General features: G+C 45.9%; 1 protein-coding gene across 3 annotated transcripts in view; it reads left to right on the top strand.

Annotated features, from left to right (window-relative positions):
* The window catches only part of CSTPP1 (centriolar satellite-associated tubulin polyglutamylase complex regulator 1), a 111,759-nt gene that overhangs the window by 49,224 nt on the left and 37,893 nt on the right, over positions 1-24,642 (top strand). For all 3 annotated transcript variants that reach the window (XM_077286836.1, XM_077286840.1, XM_077286839.1), the window contains exon 2: positions 4,926-5,028. In XM_077286836.1, the coding sequence (XP_077142951.1) occupies positions 4,926-5,028 (103 nt within the window). The remainder of the gene's footprint in view (positions 1-4,925; positions 5,029-24,642) is intronic.

Here is a 24,642-nt window from a genome sequence, read left to right as displayed (position 1 = left end):
ATTTGGCGCAGTTGTAGAAGACTAGACCTCCCAAGAGGAGGTGCAGATTTCTGCCAAAATTAGCATTTTTTTTTCTAAAATAAAACTTAATAAATCTGTTTTAAAAGTCATTGAAAAATGTATGGCTCCAACTTTTTTAACTTTTGATGAGCGCACCTCAAAAATTTAGGACAATTTGTCACTTTTACATGGTGATTTTTTAAAAATATTTGGAAGTTTTTAGGCAGAATGCAATTTTTTGGGATTTATTTTATGCCGAAAACTGTCTTGAACTACCTGATAAATGTGGGCCGTACTTACAAATATGGTTAAAACATTAGAAAAGGCAACTTAATAAATCCTGTTAGAAGTTGTGTCGTTCTCCAGCCACGATATGGTGGATACGATGTGCTAGTTACTTGATTCTTTAGGATCTGCACATGTTCTAGTTTTTTCCTTTTATTTTACCTGCACATACCGGTAGTTTTCTGACCTGCATACATGCCAGAATCCCAGCCGAGACCAGTGATTGGCAGCAGCGGTCTCTAGTGTGATCGACATTGCTGATCACTGCATGAAGGGATTGGAGACCAGCAGGGACCTCTGGAGCTGCTTTAAAAAGTTAAACTAAAAGTCAGAGGTCAGACCCGAGCTTTAACGCTCCCAGCTTCCCAGTATGAGAACCAAGACTTTCATCATGAAATGGCTTCAGTTTTAGGGTCTGCGGCAGGAGTAGATTTACTTCCCATCTTGTCATTACGTTTTCACAGTTATTAGGTTTTCCAGACTTTTCCTCTACAGTCTGATTGTGCACAATGGGCTGTAGATGGGATTTTTTTTTTTTCGGACACTCATGGATTATTCATGGGGTTTGGTTAGAAAAGTTGTTCATGAGGACATTTCCGATGTAATGATGGTCACAGCCGGTGAGGAGAAGTTACCTCCTTGTTGCGATGGAATGCCATTTTGCTTTGGTACGGCTGTGATGGGCCGAACAGTGGGGATTAAAAAGACAATACACGATATATGGTCCGTTTATTTCTGGGCCCTAAAGGGGCATTCACCGGGAAGACATTGATGACCTATCCATGTGCAAACGTGCTGCCGATCTGACAAGTGTCCAACACACTCATTCATACCGGTATGGAAGCATTGTTCTCAGCAGCACATTACCCCATGTACATAGATGTGCTGCCGACAATATTCATGCTCTATGAGGACAGAATGATTTTGTACTTTCAGATAACTAGTTCCCAAACTATTTTATACTTCTGAAACATCAAGCACAGATGACACTCGCCCTCCTCTGATCTACGGCCCGCGCTCTGCCGCTGGTCCAGTACCTTGCAATAGATAAGTCCCGTGCAGCACTCTGTTGTCCATGCACACATGGTGTAGCAATACGGAGAAATCCAGGGCAACAATCATCCTTCTTTTGTATCTTCATTGGTACAGAAAAATCGCAACGTTTCGGCCACGTAGTGCCTTTACCGAGCCATAGAAATGCATCTCTTTTTCTATAGCTTGATAAAGGTCCTGAGCAGCCGAAACATTGATTTTTCTGTCTCAATAAAGTTACCAAAGGAGGACGTCTGGTGCCCTGGTTCCTGGACTTCACTGATCCAGTATCTGTTTTGGCTGCAGCAGTGACATCATGACCCCGCACATCACCACTGCAGCCAATCTCTGAGCTTGGTGGCTAGTGTCAGTTGTATAAGCAGGACTGCGAAGTTCAGTAATTGACTGCAGTGGTTATGTACTCGCGATGTCACCACTGTAGACAAACCAGATGCACCACAACAGTGGCAGAGAGTCGGTGCTGGGCCCAGGGATGGTGAATACTATTTGTGTTGGTTGTTTTACAAGTATGAAGTCCTTTGGGCACCAGTGGACTGTCCCCATACAGTCACCCTATGCAAAGGGGCATTAAGTTAGTAGGGGTTATGCCGAGCGTTATGATGGCAGATTATCATATCACACACAATCTCTGTCTCCCAAATCGTCTTAGGTGACCTCTCATTCTCCATTCTGTCCAATCACTCTTCGGCTCGCGGTAAAGTTTCTTAAGGGATCGTTCCACCTATGTGATCTCCTTAAAATCCAGAATCCCATTGATTGCGAGCTGTCTGCTAAGCGATGTGCAGTACATCAGTATGGGTTATGGCAAGGATTGGCCATAAATGTTAGAAGGTCTGAGCTTTAGGACCAGCTGTGGCCATGAGCATGGAAGGAGCTGCACAGGGGGTCTCATCACTTCAAGAGATTGTCCATTTACATAAAATATACTTAAAATAGCAAAGTATACAACTAAATAATAGAGTTCAGACAATAAAGGGGTCCTGATCAGAAGATATCCGCACAGTGCCGGGTCCCGGCTGCTCCTCTGCAGGTGTGTGCTCTACACAGGGGAGGGTTTCATGTCATCAGCGCTTCATGAAGGGGGCTGGTTGCTCACGCCAAAGCTCAAACAGCCCCCTTATGTCTGTGTCTCAGCTGCGAGAGAGAAATGGGGTTGACTTAGCCAACCCCCTCCACACACACATTGCTGATGATGTGTCCTGTGTTCAGCACAAACCGAGCATGGTGCTGCCGGGACCCTGAATCACCTTTGATAGTTCAGCGGTATCAACCGAATGTATAAATTCACAATTTGAAGCATATTTAATATTTTTTTCCAACTAGACACCCCTTTTAACTACTTCTACAAGTTCATTATTTCAAGGATAATTGGGCCCCCACCAATGAGAAAACTTTAACATCTCCTAGCAATATGTTGTCCTATTATATTGTGGAAAAACCCTTTTAAAGGGGACCTGTCACTCACTATAAATCAGTAATTGTTGTACCTTATGTAAACGCCGCTGTTCTCCTGAATCCGACGATGTTTTTCTTTTGTTCCTGTGTGTCTCCGTTCCTGAGATACGGCCTCCCTTTCCCAGTATACAAATTTAGTCTTGTTACTAAGTGGGTGTGGTCCCTATAAACACGCCCCACGGGAAGCCACTCCCAGTTGGCTGATAAGATGTGTATAATGGGAAGAGAGGGCCGTATCTCAGGAACGGAAAGGCGCAGGAAGAAAAGAAAAACATCGCCGGATTCAGGAGAACGGCGGGATTTACACCAGGTAAAGCGATTACGTATTTATGGCAATTGACAGGTCATCTTTACACCACATCTTTCTCTTCTCTTTGTCTTATTAACCCTATATTGTGTACAGAATTGTAAACCTCTCAAGTCATGGGAAATGTGTTCAGCACACAGGATTGTGACGGCCCTGATTGTGAGCAGATCATGGGCTCCACATCAACAATTTATGAGATGTTACAGGGTTAACACCATGTAATTACAGCTTTAAAGGGCCAGGCGCTCCGAAAGGAAAGTGTCAATATTATTTTTTCCTCTAAGTGGCTGCTTGCGATTTAATGGCCCAGGTTGGCTATGGGGGATTTGTGAGTGTCTGTGATTTATTACATGGCAGGAGGGTTTGCAGGTTATACAAGTATGTAGGTCAGGTAGCTCAGTAAGTGATACTTGACAGTACCTTGTGGCCCACGTGGAATGAATCTCCAGGGGGCAACGACTGAAGAACAAGAGACCGATATGCAATAAGAAATGTGATGAATATTGGCCGAGAAGCAGAATATTCATTAAGATTTATTTTCTCACCTTTTTCATAAAGTTTTATAGATGGCTCCACATTGTTCTCTCCTGTGACCCCAGCAATCAATGTGCGAGATCTCCCACTCACTAGGACATCATTGCTTTGTCTAACATTCACCTGAAATTAGCCCCATACCGCCCCATGCTGCATATTCGGGGGGTAGCGCTCTGTTCCCCCTCTTCAGTGACCTGGTGGTTGGACTTTAGGGGCAATGCTTGTAACTGAGTGTTTCCATCCATAGAGCAGCAATGGAGGTCGCATCAGTGAATACTAAGGTTCTGCAGCAATGGTATGGCGACCCCGGCAAGTGTTAAAGGGGCAGTCTCCATATTGATACATGATAATCGTTAGATCGCATCCCCATCACGAACCATTACCATGGACCTTTTATTGCCTCTCACCTGGTGAGGTGGATCCACAAAGTCTCTGGTCTGGATGAGCAGGTCTTAAGCAGTGTGACCAGATGATACCGGAGCAGCAGAGCAGAGGAGTTGTGGATAGAGTTGTATCGGCGATGGAGTTGAGCTGGTGAAGTCAAGCTGGACAGAAGTAGCAGAGCTGAGGAGCTGAGCTGAGGTTGTGGACAGCAGGATGTAGCAGAGCTAAGTAGTGGTACTGGAGGTTTGAATGTAGCAGAGCTGAGCTGTGTTGCTGGAGTACTGGGGACTTGGGTGCAGCAGAGCTGATCAGTGGTATTGGCGTAGTGGGGACTTGGGTGTAGCAGAGCTGAGCAGTGGTGCTGGAGTAGTAGAGACTTGGGTGCAGCAGAGCTGACCTGTGTTACTGGAGTAGTAGAGACTTGGGTGCAGCAGAGCTGACCTGTGTTACTGGAGTAGTAGAGACTTGGGTGTAGCAGAGCTGAGATGATGGCATTGCAGATACGTTTGTCAAGCATGTGACTGTGTTCATCTGTGCCATGAGCTTGGAATGGGGGGGTCACTTGCACAACTTTTTCCTTTTAATTCCCCCTGTCAGTGGAGACACAAGATCCCATTCTAGCGATTGGTGGCGATCCCAGCGCTGATCTGACCATTTATCACCTATTCAGTAGATGATTTCTGTGGACTGGGACTCCCATTTACGTTCCCCTACAGAGGCAGATTATCGGGTGTAATGTGCGGCCGCGCTGGGTCTTCCATGGTCACTCCTGGTAGTCGCAGCACTCGGACCCTGAGCTCAGGACATGGAATGTAATTGACTCTGGACTTGTGGGATTTTGTGTTCTGGGCTATGGAAATAATAGCACATAATTAATTCCGTCCTCTCCGCTCTGTATTTTCTGCAGCTCAGAGACACGTCCTGACCTACATGGAGGATGCCCTCACCCAGCTTCTGGAGCATAAAGATGAGGTTGAGCCCAGCAACATCGCCAAGTTCTTCTCCGAGTAGTGAGTATTCCTTCTTTACTCCGTATATAACACATTGTGGACGCCTCCGATGCATCACCATAAGGCCGAGCAATTACTCAAAAGCCGTAACCAAAAAATGTTTAGAATATATAAAATACGGCCGAGCAAAGCATATGGCTGAAGCCACAAATCTTCATCAAGACCATGAGAGTCCAGATAAGCTGCAAAACAAGAGAAACCGGCACATGGCTCCTACCAGAACTCTGCTAGACTCAAGGGGCATGTGACGGCCAGGAATCGACAGGCCAGGGTCATAGGACCTATGGTCTCCTATGGTCCTGGAAGCGAGGTGCAGCCCATCTCGTTAAGCGGGCTAGGAGAATTGACTGGCAGTGGTGGGCTTTAAACATCAGCCATATCATCACCCAACTGGGAAGAAATGTGAAGACCTTAAAGGGTGAGTCCCATCTATCTCAGCGCTGAGCTCGGCTATCCTCAGAAGTCCCATAGACAGTGAATAGAGTCCTCTCTATCCTGGACATCCCAGTAGCTCGGAACCCATTATATTGCATTGGGTGGGATACGTTGCTCCCAATACTGAAAGTAATCACCTATCCACACAGTAGTGGTAACTTTCTGTTCTGTTGGGGTCCATCCATATTAGGGCCAAAGTCCTCCATCGGGTTGATGGGAGCCCTGATATGAATTTCTGGTCCTTTTCCGCTAAGTGATGGCCATTAGCGTGGTCTGAACAGGGAGCACAATGCAGGTACATATCCGACATATCCTGTAGATATTTCCGCCTTTTGTCTCTGCCATTATTTCCCATCCCAGCCCTCTCCGTACTTGGATATGTTCTTCATGTTTGGCGCCATCGTTGGCTCGTTCGTTATACGCTCCTGTATCCCTCCTCTCATCTCTGCGCTGAGCGACATGATCCCGGCTTCCGTATCCCCCCTGGGGCTCGCTCGTCCCCTCTTCTGCTATGACGGCTGGATTCCAGGTCAATTGTTTGATGTTCGCTCTCTCCAGCTTTCACCTCCAGGGCATTGGAAGCATTTAATGATCTGCCGTTTACACGTTACATCAGGAGAATAAGCGCCTTTTGTTCTAGTCAGTTCTTGAACTTGGGAAGGCATTGAAGTAGCTGGTCTTTTCAGAACTTTGGGCAAGTCCCCAGCTTTTTTTTTTTTTAATTTAGGTTGCTTGTATACCGCCAACAGTTTCTGCAGCGTTGTTCAGATTGTCGCCATTCTCAGCAGTGTTTGTCACAGCGGAACATACTAATCTATCAATATGTTCTGCAGTGTGGGAAGAAAGCGGAGAATCCAGACGAAACGTGCTCAAACTAGAGAAGATCATCGCCCGGCAGACGTTCAACCATAATGGACTGCCAGACGTTCCAGAGTTCTCTGCAGATTTGTTTTTACAGCTCGTTGCCTAACGTTTTGGCCAGCTCTGTGGTTTAGCAGTGATAGCCGAATATATGCAGTGCTCTTTCCAGTAGAGCTTGGAATGAAATTGGTCAGGATCACTGGAGCACTCCTGATGTGGCCAACTTCAGCGCCACTGCACTCCCGATGTGGCCAGCCTCAGTGCCACTGCGCTCCTGATGTGGCTAGCCTCAGTGCCACTGCGCTCCCGATGTGGCTAGCCTCAGTGCCACTGCCCTCCCGATGTGGCTAGCCTCAGTGCCACTGCCCTCCCGATGTGGCCAGGCTTAGTAGTGCCACTGCCTTCCTGATGTGACTAGCCTCAGTACCACTGCGCTCCTGATGTGGCCAGCCTCAGTAGTGCCACTGCCTTCCTGATGTGGCCAGCCTCAGTAGTGCCACTGCCCTCCTAATGTGGCCAGCCTCAGTAGTGCCACTGCCCTCCTGATGTGGCCAGCCTCAGTAGTTCCGCTGCCCTCCTGATGTAGCCCACCTCAGTGCCACTGCCCTCCTGATGTAGCCCACTTCAGTCCCACTGCCCTCCAGATGCTGCAGAAGCATAGCTGCCTTATATAACATCATCGAGAGCGCACATGTCACGGGTTTACCGCGACAGAAAGGAGCCACAAGACCGCAGCGTCTGATTTCTCCTACTCCTGCACTGATTAGAAGCACTTCACCTTCATATTAAACGGTGTAAATTTCTTTTTAGCAGTGCAGGGGTTAATCTGCTCAGTTGAGAGCTCCTGGAAGCTTTCCTGCATTTAGTTTCTCAGCTGTGCACTGTTAGCCCCTCCCATCTCCTATATAATCTGGACCCTGGCTAGCACTCATTGTCAGAGCTAGCTTATGCTGGAGGTTGTTGGTCGTTAATATTGGAGAAGGCGTTTGGTAGATTTATCTGTCACTGTTGCTAGGTTTTGGATTTGTGATAATTCCCTTCTTTCTACTTTGATTTAACCCCATCCTCCACTCCCCGTTGCATACCTCTGTTGTTTGTGTGAGTATATTTGTATGATTGGTATTTTTCATTACCTCTGTTCTTATTACCTTGTTGGTGTATTATGGTGCACTATTACTCCCATCTTCCCTGGGTGGGGGAAGGGTACAGACCGATGGAGGATCCAGGAGGTAAGACGAGGTATGTGGTCCGGGCGTCTTCACCATCAGAAGTAATCCGGGGAACAGGGTGAGCTAGAGTGCTCCTAGTGTTAGGGACAGGGAAGGAGCCCCTGGTCCTGGGACTCCTGACAACAGTTGTGACAGCACAGAACTGGGCAGCGGTGCAATGACACTGCTGATCTGAATGGTCAATTACTCAGGATCGCACCACTCCTGACCAAGCAGGAAGTCAGGGGGCAGAGAAGCAGTGCGCTTCTGACATAAGACAGAAATAACTGTTCAACCCTGAACGCAGAGATGAGAAAATTCTGGGCTAGCAGCAGCATTGGGAAGAAGTAGTCCCAAGTGCATCACCACGCCCCTAGTGCACTTTCGGCCTGATTTGCATATGGCTTCGGTGCTAGATTTCTCAAGATTGTTACATCAGATGTCTTAAAAATGGGTGTCTCTTTATTGGGGGCCAAGCATCTGTACAGTGGTACTACTGCTGACACATGTTGGAGCAGGGGAGACGTCTCAGCAGTACCGTGCACCATGAGCAGATGCCGTTCTGAAGACGACAACAGTCAGGATTTTGTGTTTACACTTGGTTTATTTCACAGGCTCTTGGTAATTAAGAGGTTAATAAGATTGACTCTTCCTCTCCATGTTACAAGCAATATCCGGTAAACTATTCAACAGGCGACCCCTGGGAAGCCCCCAAGAGCCGGAGTTAGCCGCGTTGGGAACAGACATCTCATGTCTTCCTCTCCTAAGCTCCTAGAGAGCCGCAGGGTGAAGACTGCATCACATATTATTATTATTATTTATTGTTATAGCGCCATTTATTCCATGGCGCTTTACATGTATTCCTGACTAATACATTTTTTTTTCCAGTCTTGAAGACGTATTCAGTTGAGATTAGTCAGTGTTGCAAATTTTGACTCGTGTCATTTTTACACTACAGTTTGTGACTTGCTGCTGCTTTCCACCGCTTACGCCTTGTTTTTTAAAAAAACTTGATAAATTAGTTCACGAATTGCGACTTTTTCAAAAAGTTCCAAAAATGTCCCATTTCTTACTCCCATAAGGAGGATGGTGAATCGGGAGAAAAAAACGCTTTAGACAGAAGTGTTATATCTAAAGGTAAGATGCCGTGCTTCTGCCTGATCTCGCTCTCTAGCCATGGATCTGTAACTCGATGCCCTTAAAGGGGTTGTCCATTACTTCGCTATTGATCACCTATCTTTAAGAGATCCGACACCCGCACCGATCAGCTGTTGTCAGACATGAGCCACTGAGCTGAATGATTGGCTGCAGCGGTGATGTCACAGCCTATGCACTGAGATCAGAGCAGATGGACCTGGGGAGGGTGAGAACTTTCTGATTTAGTTATTTTACATTACAGGAAATATTTGGAATCCACTTTACTAAAAGTGAACAACCCCTGTAACGATCGATTGTTCCCTGTACACAGTTTGCATCGGCCTTTTGTCGAGCGCTGATCGACTTCTGACGTCGGCACAAACCTCTTTAGCAGAGTTATTTTGGGTGGAGACGGGTTTCTGTTACTTTGTGCTGATCATGAGATCTGATGTTACATTCTGACCGGATCCGGTTACATTCGCATTGTGGCAGGAAATATGTCTGCATTGTGCAAACCTGGTATTTTCTGACTTTGATGAAGTCACGGAACCATTGCTGAGTAGACGTGATCCCGTGTAAACCTGCGTTGTGTATATTGTCTTATGCCATTCTGGCTACTAAAGATCATTTTCTTTCTAAGATCGACTTCCGTCATTTAGGATCGGCTCGTGGACTCCGCTGTTACAAAGAAAGATGCTGAGTGGCTCTATAAGTGATCGCAGTCACTGGTCGTTCAGCCCTCGGATTCACTCTAAAGTCATTTAAAGGGAAGCTTTCAGGGCTTTATAGATCCGAGCACAACCATACAAATAATATCTATCTTCTGGTGATCTGATGAGCCAGTGCTGAGATATCACATGCAAATTAGCCTGGAGGTGCACTGGGGGCGTTTTAATATACTGACACGCCCCCAATGCACTTTGACGCTGATTTGCATGTTGATTTAAAGCTCGATTTTTGAGCACTGGCTCGTCCGATCACCACAAGGCGGGTGTCATTTTTATTGCCGTTCTATGTCCCATGCAGCCAGAAAACGAATTTTGTTAAAAGTCATCCTGACGAAGCAATGATTTACAGGAATCCATTTTTCAAGTAATCATCAAAAGAACAATCTGCTCATGTAGTTCTGTTATTGGAGCCAAAAGAAAACCTTTCCTGCACTTCATCCTTTCCAGGACTTTCTGCTCATGGATAAGCGGCGCCTATGGTGTCCATCAGCTGCTTATCTGCCGGTCGCTGACCGTGGCGCTGTCATGTCTGTGAGTGTCAGGAAATGTTAGAAAATCAAAAAAACAAGCAGTGCTCCTCTGTAACTGAGAAATCTTCCCGTCCTCCTGCTGCTCCTCCTTTCCTCACATCCTGACGTCTTGCAGCTTGAATGTCTTGGATCTGGATCTGCGTCTAATGAAGCAGATTGTGTAGATGCCACAGGGCCGAAGTGACAGCTGGGATCTAATTCTCAGCATTCTGCTCCTTAAATCCTTTTAGGAGATTCTGTCTGTGTCGTCTGGCTGATAACAGCGAGAGCCGGATGTCTTGTAATATCCAAAGTTTCAGCATGGAGCCCCTGATGGATTTTGGGGTCCGTGACTGTGGTCAGAGGTTGTGCTCGTTCATGTGTCGCTTCCTATACGAGCCCCCTCTTTTCTTACCAGACATTTGGTTTTTCCATTCCATTGACAGATGTCGGAGGAGGGGCGCGCGCCGTACCCTTCAGATCTCCCTCCTGGACATGCATGACATGTGTAAAATGCCTTCATATTAGCGGGATCAACACTCCCTTCTTAAAAACAGGGCTCAGAAAATATTATGTCTCATACCCATTCTGGTCTCCTTAAAGGGATTGTGTCCTTTAAAGGGGTTATCTAGCCACTTATTTACAAATGAAAAAAAATACTGTAACACTCAGAATGATGTAAAATGATACAAGACTCTCCCGTTACATCTTAGGTTCTTCCAGTCTTTTATACTTCCTGCTCTGTCCGGGCATAGATGTGAACGCTGCAGCCAATCACTGGCTGCTGCAAGGACGTGTTGGACATCGCTGAGGTCAATGATTGACTGCAGTGGTCACCTGATGGGTTTTTTAGTTTCTTCTTCCTCTGTATGGACATATGACATCTGCAGCCAATCCCTGACTGTTCAGTCCAGCGAGGAGCTCGGCAATCATCAGAACAGGAGCGCACTGGTCGGACGGGCGGAGTCACGCTGCCACTGATCCATACTATCATCCATCAGGAGCGCAGCGTCCCCCGATCAAGCTGGGGAGTAGTGCGCTCCTGCTCAAGAAGATGAGAACACAAGCAGTAGCCCCTCCATGCCTTGCAGAGTCCTTCAGCAGGACGGACACCCTTGGCTCCGTCCTTGGGAGGGCGAAAAGTCCGTGAGTGACTGACCACCGTAAAAATGGAGATTATAATCTTTTATAACCATTTGTGTGTTTTTCTGGCATCTCTGGTGCTTGGACGCCGCAGGTTCCCCATCATTGTACGCATGCACGTGAGCGAGTCCTGCATCCAGCAGGTGCGCGGCTTCTCGCTCCTCTCCCCCTGCCTTGTCTGATCATGCGATCCGGTGGTTTTCCCCATACACCTGCCCTCCGGTGACCCGCATGCAACCTCGCTCCTTCAGCTGCAGTATCTGCACAGACACATCCCCTTGGCTTAGTGTTCAGAGCTTATCGGAGAGGGCAGGGGAGGGCGGGCGGCCGTTTCAGCAGGTGCCTCTGTATAGATCATAATCCATGTAGAATTCTATCCCCAGGGCTATTTAAACAGTATTTGTTACAACCGGGGCTATAAAATAATTACATTGTTTCCTTTTAACTCCGCCGCCGCATTCCTGAGAAACGTGTATCATTTCTTCTAGTGGCGTATTAATGGCGTCTGTTCGACTTCACCGGCCCGTGACCACATCAGTCAGCGGACCCCACCGATCACTGGCCACGCAGGATGAATGATGCGCCCCCTTCGCCACATTAAAAGCTGAATTTACCCCACATCGATTGACTGTAGGCTTTTTTCTCAGTCGATCACAGCAAGAGAATTTGATTCTGAAAATCTCAGTAATTTACTGCAAGTTCTGCAAACTTGATGAGCTATTAAATTGCAAGTTTTTTACAGAATTGTTGCAGATTTTCCTTCTTGATGTATCTATTATAACTCTTATTCCTTCTAATTTCCTTCAGATTTTCAAGTGAATGGAAATTCCTTTATCTTTAATCTTCTTCTTGATTCTTTGTCGCGGTGTTCTGCAGATTTCTAGGGGGATCTTTAACTGAGGGGTCTGCAGCGAAGCCGACGTGTGTGAACTTGCTCTAATTCTACTCTCATTCCCAAAGTTCTACTTTTTTCCAAAACTTTTTAAAATACACAAACTCAACAGTCACAGAGAAAGGACAGGATTTGTTTGTCTTTTAAAGGGTTTGTCCCAAGTTTATAAGCAATCCCCTGTCCTTTAAGATTGGGGATAACTTATTGATTATTGAGATCACCTCAATTCCTGAGAACCCCCATCTGGATGGCATAGACCTCCATTTATAGTCTATGGGTCCGCTGCAGATAGGCGAGTGCTGTACTCTGCTTTCTCTGACAGTCCTAAAGATGGTGTCATACCGAGGTCCACATGCTCGACGTCCGCTCTGCAAAGCCCCGCTTTTAGTTTTGATGGGTGCATGAGATAATTTATATACTTGGTACAAGCCCTTTAACTTGAAACTTCATGACAACGTAGACCTGGACGCATGTTGTGCAGCCGATGGTCACATTATCTTATTCCTACAGCACCCCATAATGAAAGTAATTGTGACCCCAAAGTTACCTGCATGGCAACATGTAAGCCTCGGAGATCCGGCAGGTCTGGACTTGTGATTACCCATGTGTCCTGATAGCTCGTAGATCGCAGCGCACGTTCACTTTTATAGAGCGGCGGTGTGCTTAATTTCCATCTTTCATTCCTGTTCCCAGTGGTCGGAGTCGACCCCCAAGTTATCACCTATTAGGGGATACATTTAATGATGGGGATAAGCAATATGTGACTGTCATTGGGCAGCGCACGTGATGGAGAAGGCTCAGGAATGTTTAACCATTTCATAAGAAGATCAATGCATAGCTGTGTCAGGAGGAACAAGGTCTGCCCGATGACAAGCGGAGTTGTACAAATACCTGTGATCGCAGGATGAACGTTTCTCTCCGCGGCCGAGCTTGTGTAACTCAGTGTATGATGAGTAACGTGGATTGTACGGGTCAGCGCCAGGCTACTGTCCCTTATTACCGGTATGTTCTTTGTGTTCGGACTTTTCTAGCAAGACTCAGCATGGATCCTCCGGACAGGATGTGCCCGCCAAACCAGTAACCGGAGGAGTCCCAACACCCCCAATAACCTCCGCCATCATCCAACCTGACATCTATTCTCTTTCTATCCCTTTTGGCTGTTTCCTACTAAGTCCTTTCTTTATGGAGTGTGACTTGGAGGAGGGGACAGCGCCCGATGTCTCGCACACTACAATAGGAGTCGCTGGGTCGCCTTGATCAAAGGGATGTTCCCTCTTTATTTGCTGGCTAAGTTCAGCTATCTGACAGCAGACCCTGTAGGCAGATGAGCAAAAGACGCTTTTAACTTACTGACCTCTTCAGGCCAAACCGACTGGAGAAAGGGAGGATAAAGAGCTTTAAATGGCCCCTTTGTCACCGAAAGGGTCATGGCGGCATGGGGGAATCGTACATTGTCAGCCACAAAGGGGTTAAGCTTTTCCAAGCTATTGTCCAGCTCGATGTATTTGTGCGTGTCAGCGCAAACTACGCACATACACTGTCATGGCTTCTTCTGCAGGCCCGGAGCATTGTAAGGTTTGTTTGTATGGTCATTTTATTTGGGATAAATATTTGGGGATTGTCCAGGGGATCCAAAAGTACTAAATGGTCTCTGACCGGGTGAAAGAAATAAAAGAAAAACTCGTCATTACCGATCCCACACAGAACCGGGTCCAAGATGCACCCGATTCCAATAAATCTCTACTTCATGGTTCATCTCATTGCACCAGAAATGACCACTCTGCCAATCTACGGCTGAGCAGGTCACTGAGCCACTGGCACTACCCAATCCCCCGCACCTCGACTTCCGGAAACTTACAACCCCAATTCCCAAAAAAGTTGGGTCACTGTGTAAAATGTAAAGAAAAGATGAAATCCGTGCATTTTTCAGCAGGTCAACACTAGACCCCACACTGCATCCATCACACGGCACGGCGCCACAGAAAGAGCTCAGCGAGGAACCGGCTGCCTGCAGTCCGGACTTATCAGCAATAGAAAACATTTGGTGCATTATGAGACCAAGACCCCGAACTGTGGAACAGTGAGTTTCCAACATCAGACAAGAAGGGGACAGCGGTCCTCTTCAAAAACTCCAGCAATTGTAATTGTTGGGGAGGTGAGGAGACAGACTATTGTAAAAAACAGAGAATATGTTACACAATGGTAGATACGGCTCTGGGGCAATAGAGGAGATGGCCCACGAACAACGCCCCGAGGTATTGGTGGACACAGCCCACAATAGGGAAAATGGCCCGCGGACAAGGCCCCGGGGCAATGGTGTACACTGACCAGGGACAATAGGGGAGATGGCCCGCGGACAAGGCCCCGAGGCATTGGTGTACACTGACCAGGGACAATAGGGGAGACGGCCCGCGGACAAGGCCCCGAGGCATTGGTGTACACTGACCAGGGACAATAGGGGAGACGGCCCGCGGACAAGGCCCCGAGGTATTGGTGTACACTGCCCAGGGACAATAGGGAAGACGGCTCGCGGACAAGGCCCCGAGGCATTGGTGTACACTGCCCAGGGACAATAGGGAAGACGGCCCTCGGACAAGGCCCCGAGGCATTGGTGTACACTGCCCAGGGACAATAGGGGAGACGGCCAGCGGACAAGGCCCCGAGGCATTGGTGGACACAGCCCACAATAGGGAAAACGGCCCGCGGACAAGGCCTCGGGCAATGGTGGACACAACTGTCGGGACCACACTCAGTCGGAGCAGCCTTTGGAAGTGGGGAATCACCAGAAATAATACACAAGACACGTCTCGTATAGTATATCACTGGGAAGCCTCTGAAGCACGCCTGCCTTCAAGGTGCTATCCCCTCTTTATATAGTTGTACAGGTAGTTTCAGTGGTTATACAAGTTTTGCTTGTTTAAACAAAGAGAGAAAAGAGAAGACAAAAAAAACAGTTTCGGCTATGTGATAGTTTCACAACAAACAAAACAGTACAGTTTCGCCTAAGTGGCAGTTTCACAAACAAAAAATAGGATTTCACACTATAGCTAAAATGTCCTTGAATGGACAGGTCAATATTGATCACAAATTCTTTTTGGTTCATTGAGGTAACCATTTTTGTTCCGCTCTTCACAATCCCCCCTTTGACATATTCCATTAAAAACCTTGTCATATAGACGATTATTTTAGTCATTCTTTTTGTGATATTACAAAAAAAACCTTTATATTCTCGCATCCATTACACAAAATTTATTTGTGCATACCGAGATACCCTTGAGTACAACCTTGAATAATACATATATAATTACAATAACTATAACTGTATGTATTAGGCTTTGCATAATCCCGGTAACCCACCCACCGATCCCCCTGAACCAATTGGCCGGGTTAAGAAAAGAAAAGGTATCTGACCACCAGCTATCCTTATTTTGGTCATTGTCTTTGTCATACTGATCCCTGAGTCGTTGTACGTCTTCTAATTTAAATCTCATACTCATAGTACTATTCGGGTCTATATAATGACAGCAGGTGGGTCCGATGATTTGACACATACCCCCTTGTGAGGCAGTTAGGTAATCCAATACCAGGGTATGTTGGTTAGTGACTATTATAAGCTGATTCTGTACAGCTATACTAGTATTTAATATGTCCAATATATCCCAAATCTGGTCATCTAGATAATCCGTGGCTCTAACTAATTTATCCCACATCTGTGTTAACATAGGATAAATAAAAATGGTACTAGCAATTTTGTTGGGAATTCCCGTTTGTACTATATGTGGCCTCCCCGAGGGACGTGGTGAGTTATCTGCAGCTCTTTTATACAGTGTGTGCTTGGGCATGGCTTGCATATTCACTTGTTTGTTCGAAATTATGAAAGTAGCCGGGGTTAGGCGTCCTAATGTACAAGTACCCTTTATACCTACGGGAAGCCATTTATATGCTCCTTCTCCGCATATCCAAAATGTACCCTCAGGCAGATCCCACAAAGCTGAGTGCTGCAATACCAATCTGTGAGCCAAATCCACAAAACTAGATACATTCTGAAGCATACACCAAGAGGGTTTTTGTCCCAAGGGGCTACAGTACCCGGCTGCGGGATTCCCACATACATGCATTCCGTTGACATACTCATCGGATTCATTACAAACCAGGTTCCCCGGCTTACTTGTACAACTGTTTGCATCACCTTGGGGGAACAACTCGGAATGTTCCCATTTTCTATTATGTATGTACCTTTCCAATACTGTAGGTTTGAAAGCATCAGAGGAAGGGGTGGTTGTACTGAAACTGAGCTGTAGATTTTCAGTGGGGACCTGTCCTAAATCAGTTAATCCAGTCTTATTCCTAGGTACCCATGCTCCTCCTCTGAGTGCTAAATATTGTAAGTTGCCTATTTTTCCTGTAAGATTGCCCTGCCACCAAGGAAATTCTACCCATCCCACAACTGGTATGGCGATTGTAGTATTCCATAGTCTAGTATTGCCAGGTTGGTTGTTGGCCAGGTTGTCTGAACAATTAGGCCAAGCGAATATTTCTTCAGCTGACACGGGAACTGCTAGAAAAGGTATACTTGTGGCTGATACTGGTGAATGGGTACAGATCCAACAATCTGCCAGGGGTTGCGTATTATTTAACAAATCATGCACTAATTTTCTATGATGTTGTACGAATCTATTGTTCAAAGGGGCTAGAGAATTCAATCTTTCCCATGCCTCCGTTGAGGTTAACATTATTAACATCAATATCATGAGTCTTATACTGCTTTTTTGCAATGGCTTGCATGTATCCATGATGCCTTTCCTTCAAGCTTGACTGCTGTTGGAGTTGTTAACAGGACTTGGAAAGGTCCGTCAAATCTCGGTTCCAGAGTCTTTCTGGTGTGTCTTTTCACGTAGATTTGATCACCAGGTTCCAACTTGTGGCCTCCTTCGAGATTTTCTGGATCTGGAAGGGAAGCAAAAACTTGCGAATGCACTTTAGTTAAACGTTTTTGTAATTCTTGTACATAAGCAGTTAAAGTCTCAGTATTCAACATCAGTTGTTGTGGAAAATAACAACCCAAATTTGCTGCTCTACCAAAAAGAATCTCGTGTGGTGACAGCTTAGCCTTCCCCCTTGGGGCGTTTCGGATGGAATACAGGGCAAGTGGTAGACACTCGGTCCAAGGCTTTCCTGTTTCTGCCATGGCCTTCTGGATTTTTAATTTTATTGTTCCATTTAATCTTTCCACTTTACCTGAACTCTGTGGGTGATACGGAGTGTGAAACTGGTTTTCTACTCCCAACATTTTCATAACATTCTGGAATATTTCTCCAGTAAAAATGGGTACCCCTATCTGACTCGATCACCTCAGGCATGCCGTAACGGGGTATCAGTTCATGTGCTATTTTAATGGCAGTAGTTTTTGCTGAGGCTTTACGAACTGGATAAGCCTCTGGCCACCCTGAGAACATGTCCACACACACAAGCACATATTCGTATCCATTGTACCTAGGAAGCTGGATGTAGTCGATCTGGAGTCTTTGAAAGGGATACAGTGGTCTTACATGATGCTTGGTTGGGGTTTTAATGGTCTGACCTGGATTGTGTGCCAGGCATATAGCGCATGCAGCACACATGTTCCGAGCGAAATTATCAAAGCCTGGAGCCAACCACCTTTCTTTTACCTTGAGCGTCATACCGTTTGCCGATACATGCGTAGGTAGGTGGAGGTCACTCGCCACTGCGGGGTACCAGGCTCTGGGTAAACACAACAAAGTTCCTTTTTTCCATAATCCTTGCTGATCTTCTGCCCCTTTTTTCTGCCACTGCCCTCGTTCTTCGTCGTCTACCTGTTTCTGAGCTTCCTTCAATCTCTCCTCATCATCTTCAGAGCTATCTAGTGTGTGGGCATGATGTAAGGGTTTACGTGCTGCCTGTTTTGCTGCTTTGTCGGCTTTATCGTTACCCCTGGCTTCCTCGGTGTCGAGTCTCACATGTGCAGCCACCTTTATCACCGCTATTTCTTTAGTTTCTTGTGCTGCCTCCAGAATCTGTCTAATGAGGGAGGCATGTTTAACAGGTTGGCCTGAAGCAGTCATATAACCTCTGGCTCTCCATATTACGCCAAAATCGAAAATAATGCCATGTGCATATCTAGAATCAGTGTATATGTTTGCTGTCTGATCTTTGGCTATTTTTAGAGCTTCAACTAATGCCGTAAGTTCTGCTTCTTGTGCAGACTGATTAGCAGGGAGAGGTTCTGCTTTCAGCACTTCATGCTGAGTTACTACCGCATAACCTGTATGAAATTGTCCATTCATATCTGCATATCTACTGCCATCTATGAAAAGTTCAAATGTAGCATTACAGAGTGGCTTGTCACGTACATTACGTAAGCCCTGAGTCTCTTGTTCCATTAATTGTACACAATCATGCATTGACTCTGATGGGTCAAAGGAGTTGTAGAGTGCAGTTTCCTCAGGTATGGTACCCCCCTCAGACTCTAAAGGGAGCAAAGACGCGAGATTAAGAGTCTGAACCCTGGCAAAGGAAATGTTGGGCGGCAGTAGTAGGGAACATTGGAGACGGAGGTGTCTGGCCATTGAAATATGTTTAGGTTGGACCTGGTTAAGAATGCCATGTACATCATGAGTGGTCTGAACTAGAAGTGGGTGATCAAGAACAATCTCAGAAGCTTTATCTAATAACAGTGAAATTGCGGCTACTACTCTTAGGGTACCGTCACACATTGAAATTTCCATCGCTACGACGTTACGATTCGTGACGTTCTAGCGATATCGTTACGATATCGCTGTGTCTGACACGCTACTGCGATCAGACACCCTGCTGAGAATCGTACGTCGTAGCACATCGTTTGGAACTTTCTTTCGTCGCTTGATCACCCGCTGACATCGCTGGATCGTTGTGTGTGACAGCGATCCAGCGATGTCTTCGCTTGTAACCAGGGTAAACATCGGGTAACTAAGCGCAGGGCCGCGCTTAGTAACCCGATGTTTACCCTGGTTACAAGCGTAAACGTAAAAAAACAAACCGTACATACTCACCCGTCGGTGTCCTTCAGGTCCCTTGCCGTCTGCTTCCTGCTCTGAGTGCCGGCCGGAAAGTGAGAGCAGATCACAGCGGTGCTGCGCTCTGCTCTCACTGTACGGCTGCACTCAGAGCAGGAAGCAGACGGCAAGGGACCTGAAGGACACCGACGGGTGAGTATGTACTGTTTGTTTTTTTACGTTTACGCTGGTAACCAGGGTAAACATCGGGTTACTAAGCGCGGCCCTGCGCTTAGTTACCCGATGTTTACCCTGGTTACACGGGGACTTCGGCATCGCTCCAGCGCCGTGATTGCAACGTGTGACCGCAGTCTACGACGCTGGAGCGATGATTATACGACGCTGCGACGTCACGAATCGTGCCGTCGCAGCGATGAAAATTTCAATGTGTGACGGTACCCTTACACAAGAAGGTGCGGCTCTAGCTACAGGGTCCAGATGAGCTGATATGTATGCCACCGGTCTCTGTTTGTTTCCATGTTTTTGTGTGAGCACCCCTGTAGCATGTGAGGATATCTCAGCTGCCATCAATTGAAAAGGTTTAGTGTAGTCTGGGAGTCCCAAAGCCGGAGCTGATACCAGTGCTGTTTTCAAAGAGGAAAATGACTGTTTAGCCTCTTCACTGAGTGAATATGGCGTGTTGGCAATACAGTCATATAAAGACTGCATGAGTTGACTTGCATGTATGATCCACTGTCTACAGTGTGAAACAATACCCAGGAAAGCACGCAGCTGTTTGTGATTCCTGGGTTCAAGCATGTTACGTATGGCTTCCGTACGTTGAGGTGTGAGGTGTCTGATGCCCTGTGATATGCAGTGACCTAAGAACACGACTGTTTGTTGACAAGCCTGGAGTTTCTGTCTATTTACTTTGCAGCCTTCTTGCGCTAGGAAAATTAAGAAATTAACAGTTGAGGTAACTGCCGTCTGCTCATCAGGGCAACAAATAAGTAAGTCATCTACATACTGTAGAATGACTACTCCTGGTTCTGGGGTGAAATTTTTCAGCACGGTCTGCATTGCTTCAGAGTACAAAGTTGGTGAGTGTACCATACCTTGTGGCAATCTTGTCCATGCTAATTGTTTACCCTTGAATGTAAAGGCAAACAAATGCCAACAGTTCTTATGTAGTGGCACAGAAAAAAATGCGTTTGATAAGTCAATTACCGTAAAATATGCAGCAGTGCTGGGAATTTGAGACAGTAAGGTATGAGGATTCGGTACCACAGGGGTGACCGGTGCCAAAACCTTATTGATTTCCCGTAGGTCGTGCACCATGCGATATTTCACCATAGTTTCTTTGGAGGACACTTTCTTTTTAACAGGATATAAGGGTGTATTGGCGGGTGACCTGATTTCTACCAAAACACCTTGTAACACATAATCCTGAATTTGTTGAGAAATCGCCAGTTCTTGCTGGGCGCTGATGGGGTATTGCCTAAGCTGAGGTAAAATGGTTCCCGGGGCAGTTTCTAACAGTATAGGAGCTACTGATAAGAATCCTACATCAGTGTCTCCTTTTGCCCATAGGCTGTCAGGAACCCGAGACAAGTAAATTTTTGCTTGTTGAGTGTAAATTTCGGGAAAATCCTCCATTGCCTGTATTCTAACATATTGTTCCAGGGTTTCTGCATCTTCAGGGATGGTCAGCATAACTGTGCCATTTTCTCTAAAATGGATGTTTGCGTGCATTTTACTTAAGACATCAGTACCCAGCAAGCAGGTAGGTGCACCTTTAGCAAATAAAAATTTGGATACAAAGGTTTTAGGGCCAAAGCTCACATTTAAAGGTTTTGTAAAGGGCAACGCCTGAATTTTACCATCATACCCTTCTGCATATGTTACCTTTGAGGATATATTGTCAGGATATGGTAAAAAGTCTTGATTTAAAATGGAGGATGTTGCTCCCGTATCTATCAGAAAAGGTACATTTTTACCCTCAACCTCAACTTGTATTATGGGTCTTCTAGAAGGAAGAGAGACCTGCATAACCTTCAGTCATTCTGAGCTGTCTGTTTGATCAGGCGCTGGGTTATTTATCCTATTTTTGGGTACAAAGGTTCCTGAATCTATATCTGCTTTTCTCTTCCTACATTCCCTTTGGAAATGTCCTGGCTTCTTACAGTAATGACAAGTAAACTTTTGATTAGCAGAGCCAGTATTCGCCTGTGCAATTCTTACTGGCTTAGAATTTTCTCTTAAGTCCATTTCTATCCCTACAGCTTTCTGTCTAGCCAGGTGTGGGTCTTCCAAGGTTCTCCAATCAGGGGTTGCGGCCTTAAGCTTTTCCTTCACTTTTGGAGACAATCCATCTATAAAGGTTTTTGTAACTAACCTCATCATTCCTGAAGCGGTTAGATCCATGCCTTCATCTCTGAAATTATTTTCTACACTTAGATAATATTCGTCTACTGATTGTCCAGATTTCTGAGCCACCACTCCCGTTGTTCCTCTCTGCCTCTGTTTTTCCCTCATGAAAACCATTAAGTGATCTACAAATTGCGTACCTGATTCTATCGTTTGTAAGGCACCATCTCCTGCCTGGGGCCTATGTACAGTGGGGCAAAAAAGTATTTAGTCAGTCAGCAATAGTGCAAGTTCCACCACTTAAAAAGATGAGAGGCGTCTGTAATTTACATCATAGGTAGACCTCAACTATTGGAGACAAACTGAGAAAAAAAATCCAGAAAATCACATTGTCTGTTTTTTTATAATTTTATTTGCATATTATGGTGGAAAATAAGTATTTGGTCAGAAACAAAATTTCATCTCAATACTTTGTAATATATCCTTTGTTGGCAATGACAGAGGTCAAACATTTTCTGTAAGTCTTCACAAGGTTGCCACACACTGTTGTTGGTATGTTGGCCCATTCCTCCATGCAGATCTCCTCTAGAGCAGTGATGTTTTTGGATTTTCGCTTGGCAACACGGACTTTCAACTCCCTCCAAAGGTTTTCTATAGGGTTGAGATCTGGAGACTGGCTAGGCCACTCCAGGACCTTGAAATGCTTCTTACGAAGCCACTCCTTCGTTGCCCTGGCGGTGTGCTTTGGATCATTGTCATGTTGAAAGACCCAGCCACGTTTCATCTTCAATGCCCTTGCTGATGGAAGGAGGTTTGCACTCACAATCTCACGATACATGGCCCCATTCATTCTTTCATGTACCCGGATCAGTCGTCCTGGCCCCTTTGCAGAGAAACAGCCCCAAAGCATGATGTTTCCACCACCATGCTTTACAGTAGGTATGGTGTTTGATGGATGCAACTTGGTATTCTTTTTCCTCCAAACACGACAAGCTGTGTTTCTACCAAACAGTTCCAGTTTGGTTTCATCAGACCATAGGACATTCTCCCAAAACTCCTCTGGATCATCCAAATGCTCTCTAGCAAACTTCAGATGGGCCCGGACATGTACTGGCTTAAGCAGTGGGACACGTCTGGCACTGCAGGATCTGAGTCCATGGTGGCGTAGTGTGTTACTTATGGTAGGCCTTGTTACATTGGTCTCAGCTCTCTGCAGTTCATTCACTAGGTCCCCCCGCGTGGTTCTGGGATTTTTGCTCACCGTTCTTGTGATCATTCTGACCCCACGGGGTGGGATTTTGCGTGGAGCCCCAGATCGAGGGAGATTATCAGTGGTCTTGAATGTCTTCCATTTTCTAATTATTGCTCCCACTGTTGATTTCTTCACTCCAAGCTGGTTGGCTATTGCAGATTCAGTCTTCCCAGCCTGGTGCAGGGCTACAATTTTGTTTCTGGTGTCCTTTGCCAGCTCTTTGGTCTTCACCATAGTGGAGTTTGGAGTCAGACTGTTTGAGGGTGTGCACAGGTGTCTTTTTATACTGATAACAAGTTTAAACAGGTGCCATTACTACAGGTAATGAGTGGAGGAAAGAGGAGACTCTTAAAGAAGAAGTTACAGGTCTGTGAGAGCCAGAAATCTTGATTGTTTGTTTCTGACCAAATACTTATTTTCCACCATAATATGCAAATAAAATGATAAAAAAACAGACAATGTGATTTTCTGGATTTTTTTTTCTCAGTTTGTCTCCAATAGTTGAGGTCTACCTATGATGTAAATTACAGACGCCTCTCATCTTTTTAAGTGGTGGAACTTGCACTATTGCTGACTGACTAAATACTTTTTTGCCCCACTGTACCTGTAGATTTGCTAATAGCTCCTGGAAGAGTCCAGGAGTCATTTTCATTCTACATAATTCTTCTCCATCTGCCCAAACTCCAGCGTGAGTCTGCATAATTTGCTGTATATATTGTGCAAATCTAACTGGACACTGGGTGGGATCTGGTGCGTTATGCAAGAGAGACATGCCTTCAGCGGGGGACCAAGGGAAATATTGTCGAGTTTGGTGATATCTAGTTCCCATTACTCCGTCAGCACCAGGTTCCCTAAAGGGTCTTGGTACTACCCTAACAGGGGCAAGTACAGCGCCATGTCTAGGTGTACCACAGGCTAGGCAATCATTTCTCCAGTCTGGATTTTGTTGTCCACAGTGCGGACATACCCATCCTCCTGGTCCGGCTAAACTTTGAGGTGGTGTTTGGAGAAAAGATGGGGCATGTGGGTTAAGGTATGGGGGTGGGGTGTTCTTATATTCCACATTTTGTTTTTCTCCATAGCCTGCGGGTCTAATACACCACTTTTTATTCTGTTGATTATATGTCCATCCCTCTTTTTCTGCTACCCTAGAGACATCAATCAACGCTTGGATCTGATCTATCCATTTCTTGTCTCTGATTATGCCTTTTTTTTTTCCTGAATTCCTTCCCATTTTTTTTTACTAAAGGCTTCCGCCTTAGTAACTCCAAACTTACTAAAAATCTTTCTCAGCCCCTTAGTGGCATCTTCACCACTTCTCTCCTTTATGATAGTATAGATATCTAATTCTTCTGGTTCCGACTTTGTTTGCTTATTCCCCATTTTCTTATCCTGAGCTTTTTTTCTTTTCTTGCCCTAGGTGGCGTTTGGGTATGAGAATACCTCGTTACCTTCTTCCTAAGGAGCTAGGATGTTTAACGGCTTCTGCGTACCGTGTTGATGTAAGAAAATCCTGATTCCTACACCTATAGCAAACAACACAAATGCAACCAGACAGAGGATCAAAATACAACGTATCTTGTCCCAGGCTAATTTATCTGTCCTGGGCTCATACTATCATACACTTATCCGTCACCAGGTTTTCGTCAAAGACAGGATCAGAGATTGAACATAGGCGCGGAGGTCTCCCCGAAAGGACGCAACCACGTTGCCCAGTGGGACAGTCACTTCTTCTGTTTCAACACCCTGGGCGGCTTATAGGGCTATTCCCAACTTCCACACACCTTCTATTCACATTCACTCTCATTCAATGCCGTACTCCGTGAGGTGGTCAATTCCTAAGTAGTTCAAGAACCCGAGCTATAGGTATCCTCCTCTACTAGAACTACCCGCTAAAGGACACGACACAGAAAATCTTACGGACAGTGCAGGGCAGATATAAGAGATCTAACAGTGTCTCTTACCTGGCCAGGTTTTTATTCATCTGCCGTCCATTATCCCAGATTCTCTTTTCGTTCGTATTCTGCCGGTGTTCTTGAAGGAGTACACAGACCTCGGGTCCCTGTTCGGGCGCCAGGAAATGTCGGGAC

Source organism: Ranitomeya variabilis, chromosome 2 (genome assembly GCF_051348905.1).
Source record: "Ranitomeya variabilis isolate aRanVar5 chromosome 2, aRanVar5.hap1, whole genome shotgun sequence".
NCBI lineage: Eukaryota > Metazoa > Chordata > Amphibia > Anura > Dendrobatidae > Ranitomeya > Ranitomeya variabilis.
This window is presented reverse-complemented; position numbering and strand designations above follow the sequence as displayed.